General features: G+C 44.4%; 1 protein-coding gene across 2 annotated transcripts in view; it reads left to right on the top strand.

Annotated features, from left to right (window-relative positions):
• tiam2b (TIAM Rac1 associated GEF 2b) overlaps positions 1–9,834 on the top strand; it is an 87,139-nt gene extending 77,305 nt beyond the window's left edge. For both annotated transcript variants that reach the window (XM_075459213.1, XM_075459214.1), the window contains one exon: positions 8,141–9,834. In XM_075459213.1, the coding sequence (XP_075315328.1) occupies positions 8,141–8,693 (553 nt within the window). In that variant the 3' untranslated portion in view covers positions 8,694–9,834. The remainder of the gene's footprint in view (positions 1–8,140) is intronic.
• Positions 9,835–12,061: the final 2,227 nt, after the last annotated feature.

Genomic DNA, 12,061 nt, shown 5'->3' with positions numbered 1-12,061 from the left:
GAACTGGGAAAAGATTCAGTTAGAGGAGGAACTGGGAAAAGCTTCAGTTACAGGAGGAACTGGGAAAAGATTCAGTTGGAAGAGGAACTGGGAAAAGCTTCAGTTAGAGGAGGAACTGGGAAAAGAGTCAGTTGGAGGAGGAACTGGGAAAAGATTCAGTTAGAGGAGGAACTGGGAAAAGATTCAGTAAGAGTGTAGGAACTGGGAAAAGATTCAGTTGGAGGAGGAACTAGGAAAAGATTCAGTTGGAGGAGGAACTGGGAAAAGATTCAGTTGGAAGAGGAACTGGGAAAAGATTCAGTTAGAGGAGGAGGAACTGGGAAAAGCTTCAGTTAGAGGAGGAACTGGGAAAAGATTCAGTTGGAGGAGGAACTGGGGAAAGCTTCAGTTAGGAGGAGGAACTGGGAAAAGCTTCAGTTGGAGGAGGAACTGGGAAAAGATTCAGTTACAGGAGGAACTGGGAAAACATTCAGTTAGAGGAGGAGCTGGGAAAAGATTCAGTTGGAGGAGGAACTGGGAAAAGCTCCAGTTAGAGGAGGAGCTGGGAAAAGATTCAGTTGGAGGAGGAACTGGGAAAAGATTCAGTTGGAGGAGGAACTGGGAAAAGATTCAGTTGGAGGAGGAACTGGGAAAAGATTCAGTTAGAGGAGGAGCTGGGAAAGGATTCAGTTGGAGGAGGAACTGGGGAAAGATTCAGTTGGAGGAGGAGCTGGGAAAAGATTCAGTTGGAGGAGGAACTGGGAAAAGCTTCAGTTGGAGGAGGAACTGGGAAAAGATTCAGTTGGAGGAGGAACTGGGAAAAGATTCAGGAGAGGAGGAACTGGAAAAAGATTCAGTTAGAGGAGGAGCTGGGAAAAGATTCAGTTGGAGGAGGAACTGGGAAAAGATTCAGTAAGAGTGGAGGAACTGGGAAAAGATTCAGTAAGAGTGGAGGAACTGGGAAAAGATTCAGTTGGAGGAGGAACTGGGAAAAGATTCAGTTGGAGGACGAACTGGGAAAAGATTCAGTTAGAGGAGGAGCTGGGAAAAGATTCAGTTGGAGGAGGAACTGGGGAAATATTCAGTAAGAGTGGAGGAACTGGGAAAAGATTCAGTTGGAAGAGGAACTGGGAAAAGATTCAGTTAGAGGAGGAACTGGGAAAAGCTTCAGTTACAGGAGGAACTGGGAAAAGATTCAGTTGGAAGAGGAACTGGGAAAAGCTTCAGTTAGAGGAGGAACTGGGAAAAGATTCAGTTGGAGGAGGAACTGGGAAAAGATTCAGTTGGAGGAGGAACTGGGAAAAGATTCAGTTGGAAGAGGAACTGGGAAAAGATTCAGTTAGAGGAGGAGGAACTGGGAAAAGCTTCAGTTAGAGGAGGAACTGGGGAAAGCTTCAGTTAGGAGGAGGAACTGGGAAAAGCTTCAGTTGGAGGAGGAACTGGGAAAAGATTCAGTTACAGGAGGAACTGGGAAAACATTCAGTTAGAGGAGGAACTGGGGAAAGCTTCAGTTAGGAGGAGGAACTGGGAAAAGCTTCAGTTGGAGGAGGAACTGGGAAAAGATTCAGTTACAGGAGGAACTGGGAAAACATTCAGTTAGAGGAGGAGCTGGGAAAAGATTCAGTTGGAGGAGGAACTGGGAAAAGATTTAGTTAGAGGAGGAGCTGGGAAAAGATTCAGTTGGAGGAGGAACTGGGAAAAGATCAATTTCGAGGAGGAGCTGGGAAAAGATTCAGTTGGAGGAGGAACTGGGAAACGATAAATTTCGAGGAGGAGCTTGGAAAAGCTTCAGTTGGAGATGGAACTTGGAAAAGCTTCAGTTGGAGGAGGAACTGGGAAAAGCTTCAGTTGGAGGAGGAGCTGGGAAAAGATTCAGCTAGAGGAGGAGCTGGGAAAAGATTCAGTTGGAGGAGGAACTGGGAAAAGATTCAGTCAGAGGAGGAACTGGGAAAAGATTCAGACAGAGGAGGAACTGGGAAAAGATTCAGTTACAGGAGGAACTGGGAAAAGATTCAGTTACAGGAGGAACTGGGGAAAGATTCAGTTGGAGGAGGAACTGGGAAAAGATTAAGTTAGAGGAGGAAGAACTGGGAAAAGCTTCAGTTAGAGGAGGAGGAACTGGGAAAAGATTCAGTAAGAGTGTAGGAACTGGGAAAAGATTCAGTTGGAGGAGGAACTGGGAAAAGATTAAGTTAGAGGAGGAACTGGGAAAAGATTAAGTTAGAGGAGGAACTGGGAAAAGATTAAGTTAGAGGAGGAACTGGGAAAAGATTCAGTTAGAGGAGGAAGAACTGGGAAAAGATTCAGTTAGAGGAGGAGGAACTTGGAAAAGATTCAGTTGGAAGAGGAACTGGGAAAAGATTCAGTAAGAGTGTAGGAACTGGGAAAAGATTCAGTTGGAGGAGGAACTGGAAAAAGATTCAGTTGGAGGAGGAACTGGGAAAAGATTCAGTTAGAGGAAGAGGAACTGGGAAAAGATTCAGTTGAAGGAGGAAATGGTGAAAAGTTTCAGTTAGAGGAGGAACTGGGAAAAGCTTCAGTTACAGGAGGAACTGGGAAAAGATTCAGTTGGAGGAGGAACTGGGAAAAGATTCAGTTAGAGGAGGAGCTGGGAAAGGATTCAGTTGGAGGAGGAACTGGGGAAAGATTCAGTTGGAGGAGGAGCTGGGAAAAGATTCAGTTGGAGGAGGAACTGGGAAAAGATTCAGTTGGAGGAGGAACTGGGAAAAGATTCAGTTAGAGGAGGAGCTGGGAAAGGATTCAGTTGGAGGAGGAACTGGGGAAAGATTCAGTTGGAGGAGGAGCTGGGAAAAGATTCAGTTGGAGGAGGAACTGGGAAAAGATTCAGTTGGAGGAGGAACTGGGAAAAGATTCAGGAGAGGAGGAACTGGAAAAAGATTCAGTTAGAGGAGGAGCTGGGAAAAGATTCAGTTGGAGGAGGAACTGGGAAAAGATTCAGTAAGAGTGGAGGAACTGGGAAAAGATTCAGTTGGAGGAGGAACTGGGAAAAGATTCAGTTGGAGGACGAACTGGGAAAAGATTCAGTTAGAGGAGGAGCTGGGAAAAGATTCAGTTGGAGGAGGAACTGGGGAAATATTCAGTAAGAGTGGAGGAACTGGGAAAAGATTCAGTTGGAAGAGGAACTGGGAAAAGATTCAGTTAGAGGAGGAACTGGGAAAAGCTTCAGTTACAGGAGGAACTGGGAAAAGATTCAGTTGGAAGAGGAACTGGGAAAAGCTTCAGTTAGAGGAGGAACTGGGAAAAGAGTCAGTTGGAGGAGGAACTGGGAAAAGATTCAGTTAGAGGAGGAACTGGGAAAAGATTCAGTAAGAGTGTAGGAACTGGGAAAAGATTCAGTTGGAGGAGGAACTAGGAAAAGATTCAGTTGGAGGAGGAACTGGGAAAAGATTCAGTTGAAAGAGGAACTGGGATAAGATTCAGTTAGAGGAGGAGGAACTGGGAAAAGCTTCAGTTAGAGGAGGAACTGGGAAAAGATTCAGTTGGAGGAGGAACTGGGGAAAGCTTCAGTTAGGAGGAGGAACTGGGAAAAGCTTCAGTTGGAGGAGGAACTGGGAAAAGATTCAGTTACAGGAGGAACTGGGAAAACATTCAGTTAGAGGAGGAGCTGGGAAAAGATTCAGTTGGAGGAGGAACTGGGAAAAGATTCAGTTGGAAGAGGAACTGGGAAAAGATTCAGTTAGAGGAGGAGGAACTGGGAAAAGCTTCAGTTAGAGGAGGAACTGGGAAAAGATTCAGTTGGAGGAGGAACTGGGGAAAGCTTCAGTTAGGAGGAGGAACTGGGAAAAGCTTCAGTTGGAGGAGGAACTGGGAAAAGATTCAGTTACAGGAGGAACTGGGAAAACATTCAGTTAGAGGAGGAGCTGGGAAAAGATTCAGTTGGAGGAGGAACTGGGAAAAGCTCCAGTTAGAGGAGGAGCTGGGAAAAGATTCAGTTGGAGGAGGAACTGGGAAAAGATTCAGTTGGAGGAGGAACTGGGAAAAGATTCAGTTGGAGGAGGAACTGGGAAAAGATTCAGTTAGAGGAGGAGCTGGGAAAGGATTCAGTTGGAGGAGGAACTGGGGAAAGATTCAGTTGGAGGAGGAGCTGGGAAAAGATTCAGTTGGAGGAGGAACTGGGAAAAGATTCAGTTGGAGGAGGAACTGGGAAAAGATTCAGTTGGAGGAGGAACTGGGAAAAGATTCAGGAGAGGAGGAACTGGAAAAAGATTCAGTTAGAGGAGGAGCTGGGAAAAGATTCAGTTGGAGGAGGAACTGGGAAAAGATTCAGTAAGAGTGGAGGAACTGGGAAAAGATTCAGTAAGAGTGGAGGAACTGGGAAAAGATTCAGTTGGAGGAGGAACTGGGAAAAGATTCAGTTGGAGGACGAACTGGGAAAAGATTCAGTTAGAGGAGGAGCTGGGAAAAGATTCAGTTGGAGGAGGAACTGGGGAAATATTCAGTAAGAGTGGAGGAACTGGGAAAAGATTCAGTTGGAAGAGGAACTGGGAAAAGATTCAGTTAGAGGAGGAACTGGGAAAAGCTTCAGTTACAGGAGGAACTGGGAAAAGATTCAGTTGGAAGAGGAACTGGGAAAAGCTTCAGTTAGAGGAGGAACTGGGAAAAGATTCAGTTGGAGGAGGAACTGGGAAAAGATTCAGTTGGAGGAGGAACTGGGAAAAGATTCAGTTGGAAGAGGAACTGGGAAAAGATTCAGTTAGAGGAGGAGGAACTGGGAAAAGCTTCAGTTAGAGGAGGAACTGGGAAAAGCTTCAGTTACAGGAGGAACTGGGAAAAGATTCAGTTGGAGGAGGAACTGGGAAAAGATTCAGTTGGAGGAGGAACTGGGAAAAGATTCAGTTGGAAGAGGAACTGGGAAAAGATTCAGTTAGAGGAGGAGGAACTGGGAAAAGCTTCAGTTAGAGGAGGAACTGGGGAAAGCTTCAGTTAGGAGGAGGAACTGGGAAAAGCTTCAGTTGGAGGAGGAACTGGGAAAAGATTCAGTTACAGGAGGAACTGGGAAAACATTCAGTTAGAGGAGGAACTGGGGAAAGCTTCAGTTAGGAGGAGGAACTGGGAAAAGCTTCAGTTGGAGGAGGAACTGGGAAAAGATTCAGTTACAGGAGGAACTGGGAAAACATTCAGTTAGAGGAGGAGCTGGGAAAAGATTCAGTTGGAGGAGGAACTGGGAAAAGCTCCAGTTAGAGGAGGAGCTGGGAAAAGATTCAGTTGGAGGAGGAACTGGGAAAAGATTTAGTTAGAGGAGGAGCTGGGAAAAGATTCAGTTGGAGGAGGAACTGGGAAAAGATCAATTTCGAGGAGGAGCTGGGAAAAGATTCAGTTGGAGGAGGAACTGGGAAACGATAAATTTCGAGGAGGAGCTTGGAAAAGCTTCAGTTGGAGATGGAACTTGGAAAAGCTTCAGTTGGAGGAGGAACTGGGAAAAGCTTCAGTTGGAGGAGGAGCTGGGAAAAGATTCAGTTAGAGGAGGAGCTGGGAAAAGATTCAGTTGGAGGAGGAACTGGGAAAAGATTCAGTCAGAGGAGGAACTGGGAAAAGATTCAGACAGAGGAGGAACTGGGAAAAGATTCAGTTACAGGAGGAACTGGGAAAAGATTCAGTTACAGGAGGAACTGGGGAAAGATTCAGTTGGAGGAGGAACTGGGAAAAGATTAAGTTAGAGGAGGAAGAACTGGGAAAAGCTTCAGTTAGAGGAGGAGGAACTGGGAAAAGATTCAGTTGGAAGAGGAACTGGGAAAAGATTCAGTAAGAGTGTAGGAACTGGGAAAAGATTCAGTTGGAGGAGGAACTGGGAAAAGATTAAGTTAGAGGAGGAACTGGGAAAAGATTAAGTTAGAGGAGGAACTGGGAAAAGATTAAGTTAGAGGAGGAACTGGGAAAAGATTAAGTTACAGGAGGAACTGGGAAAACATTCAGTTAGAGGAGGAACTGGGGAAAGATTCAGTTGGAGGAGGAACTGGGAAAAGATTCAGTTGGAGGAGGAACTGGGAAAAGATTCAGTTGGAGGAGGAACTGGGAAAAGATTCAGGAGAGGAGGAACTGGAAAAAGATTCAGTTAGAGGAGGAGCTGGGAAAAGATTCAGTTGGAGGAGGAACTGGGAAAAGATTCAGTAAGAGTGGAGGAACTGGGAAAAGATTCAGTAAGAGTGGAGGAACTGGGAAAAGATTCAGTTGGAGGAGGAACTGGGAAAAGATTCAGTTGGAGGACGAACTGGGAAAAGATTCAGTTAGAGGAGGAGCTGGGAAAAGATTCAGTTGGAGGAGGAACTGGGGAAATATTCAGTAAGAGTGGAGGAACTGGGAAAAGATTCAGTTGGAAGAGGAACTGGGAAAAGATTCAGTTAGAGGAGGAACTGGGAAAAGCTTCAGTTACAGGAGGAACTGGGAAAAGATTCAGTTGGAAGAGGAACTGGGAAAAGCTTCAGTTAGAGGAGGAACTGGGAAAAGATTCAGTTGGAGGAGGAACTGGGAAAAGATTCAGTTGGAGGAGGAACTGGGAAAAGATTCAGTTGGAAGAGGAACTGGGAAAAGATTCAGTTAGAGGAGGAGGAACTGGGAAAAGCTTCAGTTAGAGGAGGAACTGGGGAAAGATTCAGTTGGAGGAGGAACTGGGAAAAGATTAAGTTAGAGGAGGAAGAACTGGGAAAAGCTTCAGTTAGAGGAGGAGGAACTGGGAAAAGATTCAGTTGGAAGAGGAACTGGGAAAAGATTCAGTAAGAGTGTAGGAACTGGGAAAAGATTCAGTTGGAGGAGGAACTGGGAAAAGATTAAGTTAGAGGAGGAACTGGGAAAAGATTAAGTTAGAGGAGGAACTGGGAAAAGATTAAGTTAGAGGAGGAACTGGGAAAAGATTAAGTTACAGGAGGAACTGGGAAAAGATTCAGTTAAGAGGAGGAACTGGGGAAAGATTCAGTTAGAGGAGGAGGAACTTGGAAAAGATTCAGTTGGAAGAGGAACTGGGAAAAGATTCAGTAAGAGTGTAGGAACTGGGAAAAGATTCAGTTGGAGGAACTGGAAAAAGATTCAGTTGGAGGAGGAACTGGGAAAAGATTCAGTTAGAGGAAGAGGAACTGGGAAAAGATTCAGTTGAAGGAGGAAATGGTGAAAAGTTTCAGTTAGAGGAGGAACTGGGAAAAGCTTCAGTTACAGGAGGAACTGGGAAAAGATTCAGTTAGAGGAGGAAGAACTGGGAAAAGCTTCAGTTAGAGGAGGAGGAACTGGGAAAAGATTCAGTTGGAAGAGGAACTGGGAAAAGATTCAGTAAGAGTGTAGGAACTGGGAAAAGATTCAGTTGGAGGAGGAACTGGGAAAAGATTCAGTTGGAGGAGGAACTGGGAAAAGATTAAGTTAGAGGAGGAACTGGGAAAAGATTCAGTTAGAGGAGGAAGAACTGGGAAAAGCTTCAGTTAGAGGAGGAGGAACTGGGAAAAGATTCAGTTGGAAGAGGAACTGGGAAAAGATTCAGTAAGAGTGTAGGAACTGGGAAAAGATTCAGTTGGAGGAGGAACTGGGAAAAGCTTCAGTTAGAGGAGGAACTGGGAAAAGATTCAGTTAGAGGAGGAGGAACTGGGAAAAGATTCAGTTGGAAGAGGAACTGGGAAAAGATTCAGTTAGAGGAGGAACTGGGAAAAGCTTCAGTTGGAGGAGGAACTGGGAAAAGATTTAGTTGAAGGAGGAAATGGTGAAAAGTTTCAGTTAGAGGAGGAACTGGGAAAAGCTTCAGTTACAGGAGGAACTGGGAAAAGATTAATTTAGAGGAGGAGCTGGGAAAAGATTCAGTTGGAGGAGGAACTGGGAAAAGATCAATTTCGAGGAGGAGCTGGGAAAAGATTCAGTTGGAGGAGGAACTGGGAAAAGATAAATTTCGAGGAGGAGCTTGGAAAAGCTTCAGTTGGAGATGGAACTTGGAAAAGCTTCAGTTGGAGGAGGAACTGGGAAAAGCTTCAGTTGGAGGAGGAGCTGGGAAAAGATTCAGTTAGAGGAGGAGCTGGGAAAAGATTCAGTTGGAGGAGGAACTGGGAAAAGATTCAGTCAGAGGAGGAACTGGGAAAAGATTCAGACAGAGGAGGAACTGGGAAAAGATTCAGTTGGAGGAGAAGCTGGGCAGGCTTTTGGGTCGTGACTCTTTCTGTTTGTGTTTCAGTGGTTTGGAGACGAAGGCCAGCGTGCTGCGAGCTCTTCGCTCCCTCCTCAGGAACCGAGCGCCCAGCGGCTCCCTGAGGAGGACCAAGCTGTCGACAGCTGAGAGGAGCGCCTCCTGGAGGAGGAGGCAGCAGCATGGACGCCCCGACCCCCAGAGGACGCCTCCTCATCAGCCAGAGGAGAGCCGCAGACCCGATGGCGTCCTGGGAGAAACCTGCTCGGAGCCTCTGCTGCCAAGCCGCGCCGTCAACACCGCCGCTTCAGGGAGGCGGACCAGACTCTGCTCCCTGACCAGCGAGCTTGAGGCGCAGCTTCAGAGGCTCAACTTCGCCGAGGAGGAGCGTGGAGCCACGCCAGACGCCGCACACCGGAGCTCCAGCCTGCGGAGGAGTCCTGGGGGAGACCCCCTGGACCTGAGCAGCCTCCTGGAGAGAGACTTCAGCGTTCAGAGCATGACCTCCGTCATCAACGAGGACTTTTTCTACGACTCGGTGCTAGGGATCCAGGCGCCAACCATCCCTGCCACCATCCCTGCCCTGCAGGGACACAGCTGACGGGGAGGTTCCGAGTCGGACTGAACACCTGGAAGCTCAGAGGTGAAGAACAAATGGGGAGGAGCAACAAGAACACGAAGGTGAAGAACACGAAGAAAAACTGAGATCGAGATTCTGAAAACTTTTTTTTTTTTTTATAATTTTTTGGGGGCTTTTATGCCTTTAATGGACAGGAAGTAGGGGGCAGAGAGAGGGGGAACAACACGCAGCAAAGGACTGTAGCCTATATCGTATATGGGGTGCCCACTACGCCACTGACCACCTGAAAACTATTTTTAAACTAATTAAAAATTTTACAAGAAAAGAAATTCCTTTAAACAAATAAAACTACAACTTTTATCAGTAAAGTTTAATTTATGGAATAAATTTATTAACAATAAAAACTAAATTCTTCAGAGATTCACAGATACGATCAAAGAAAATAAATACAGTTTTCTGCCATTGATCCACAAACTTTCCTCCTAAATTTCTGCTTTTGAATTTTTTTAAATTCTAAACAATCTTTCTTCCAAACTTTACTCATGAAAATAGGAATTTAAAGTCAACAATATTTTAAACCATGCTTCATCTCTTCAGACCATACAGAATTAGTTTAAAGTTTCGTCTCCTCAAACATTTCATTCACGAAATCCCGTTTTTTCCTGAAAATGTTTCGGATTTATTTCCAGAAGTTTTAACTGAAACCAATGAAACATTTGAGGAAGCAGCCGGAGGACAAACGGATTATTTCGGCTTCAGACACGAATTTCAGGCCTCAGAAAGATTTCCTCTCCTGGAGGAGGATGAAGGACCGACGTGGATCATACGTGACCTCAGGAACACGGAGCGTCTCTGTCATACATCTCTGTTGTGTTGTAAATATTCATCAGTGTACAGTTTATTTTCCAGTCCAAGTTTCTTGACAAAAGCAGTTTCTGGTCAGAAATCTGGAGCTGCTGCATCAAATCGAAGCCTTTTGTGTTTTCTCACTTTATTTATGTTTTCTGTCATGTTTACGTCTGTTGGAAGATGTTTGATTTTTAATGAACTTCAACTTATGAATGTTTAAAGTATTTGGTAATTTATTTTCTTAAATATTCGTGTACGTCTTTGTATGACGTGACGATGAGAATGATCAATAAACTGCTACATGTTTAAGAGATTTTTCATCCCGACTGTTCAGCCTGAAGCTCTCTTCGTGGGATAAACATTGGATTAATGGGACCAGACATCGGATGGATTTTATCTGGATATGAAGCGTCTTCGTGTGTTTTATAGACACGTGTACTTCCTCATGTCGAACACCAGGGGGCGAAGTCCACGTAGATTTCGTTTGCCATCACAGCTGGTCCTTAACCACCCTTTCCTCCAGCCAGCAGCTCCCACCGGCACATCCATCCATTCTTTTTCTTCACCTTCTTCATCCCGTTCAGGGCTACAGGGAACTGGTTCCTGTCCCAGCTGCTAATGGGCCACAGGCAGGGTAAGAGATATAAGTGCCCTCCAGTGCTGAAAAGCTCACTCTTAATCTTGAATTTATCCAGTTCGTTCCAGTATGGAGTCTGTGGTGTTCACCTGAATGGTGGAGCATGAGCGGCACTTTTAAAGGGACAGTTCGCCTCTTCTGACATGAAGCTGTGTGACATCCCATATCAGCAACATCATTTCTGAACATCTTCTTACCCCCTGCTGCGTCCTGTGAGCAGAGTTCCAGCCTCGTTTTGGTGTTGATGAAGGTAGTCCGGCTAGTTGGCTGGGGTTTAAAATAATAAAGCGTTTTGCTTCTCAAAACAATATGCGTTCATAAGAGTAACCCTTGTGCGGTCTTAACATTGTGTTTACTCCCTTTGTCCTACGGGTCAATAATGACCCGCCCTACCAAAGCCCCAAAATAAAGCAACTTAATTGAATTTTAAATCCAAAATCTATTTTGTATGATGAAACCACCTGTAATTTATCTATTCAACTCAGTTCAACACTGTATTTTTTGTTACACAATACAAAAAGACAATCACCAGTTTCCAGGATTACACTTTTTTTTTTTTTTTTACCACAAACCAACTGTCAGTTGGACCAACAGTTTTCTTGTTTTCTCAGTTTTCTTTTACATAATAAAGGTTTATTATTGCTATTATATAAATGTGAAGTAATTACTTCTGAATTAATTATATTGAAAGGGAAAAAAACAGTGAACTTTTTTCTGATGTTTAAATGTTTTTATAATTCACGGGTCAAAAATGACCCATAAGACAATCTTTGTACCCTAGTGGTGTACAGCCCACATGGAGACATGAACCCTTTAGGAAAAGTCATAAAATTTCAAGTTGGAAAAAGATAGTTTAAGGTATTTTTTCTACAGCTAAACATGGTGGTGGCTCACTTTGGACCCGCAAGACAACAGGAGGGGTAATACATTTGCATCACAAAATGGTCCTCCAGGAAAAAGTCAGACCTCACAATCTCTTGGCCCTATTTTCTCCCCCTTCGTATCACTGCCTGCTGCAGACAGCCGCGCCTGTTACGGTGTTTGCTGCTCGGTCTGCACAGCAGGCAGTGATACAAAGGGAGAGAAAATAGGGCCAAGAGATTGTGAGCTCTGACTTTTTCCTGGAGAACCATTTTGTGATGCAAATGTATTACTCTGTTGAACGCATATTGTTCTGAGAAGCAAAACGCTTTATTTTTTAAACCCCAGCCAACTAGCCGGACTACCTTCATCAACACCAAAACGAGGCTGGAACTCTGCTCACAGGACGCAGCAGGGGGTAAGAAGATGTTCAGAAATGATGTTGCTGATATGGGATGTTACACAGCTTCATGTCAAAAGAGGCGAACTATCCCTATAAGGAACCAGTAACATGATCTAAAACATTCACAGCTTTTACTTCATATCTTCTTTTTTTAGCTCTTTAAGACGGTTCTCACCCTGGTAGTTGATATAATCAGTAAAAAAAACATAAGAATGGTGATTTATCCTTAGATGTAAACCCCACAGGCTGAGAAGCCTCACTTTGCTTTATCAGTGTCTCAGTGTATCATCGTTCTTCGTATTCATGGACGTTCACTTTTCTTCGTGTCGGTTGTGTCTGTGATTCTAAGTATTCGGGGTCTCCCAGAGTCTGATATTCTGACCTGAACTGCAGCTTCAGATCAGATTTCAGCTCCTCTTACAGTCGAGGTGGATGAATCAACTGTTCCTCCTCAGAGGAAGCTTAAAAGAAAATAGAAAAATGTTTTCAACACTACTGTTTTGTTCATTTGTTTCTATTTTTTAAACTTTAATGGGTTTTTAAAGCTTTAAATAAGTTTTTTTTTTTTTTATAAATGAGTGTTAAATATTTTGGTCTTTTTGTCATCAGGAGCCATTGTGCTAAAAATGAAGGTCATTA

Source organism: Odontesthes bonariensis, chromosome 24, assembly GCF_027942865.1.
Source record: "Odontesthes bonariensis isolate fOdoBon6 chromosome 24, fOdoBon6.hap1, whole genome shotgun sequence".
Lineage (NCBI taxonomy): Eukaryota > Metazoa > Chordata > Actinopteri > Atheriniformes > Atherinopsidae > Odontesthes > Odontesthes bonariensis.
The sequence above is the reverse complement of the archived record's forward strand: the minus strand, read 5'-3'. Positions and strand labels throughout refer to the sequence as shown.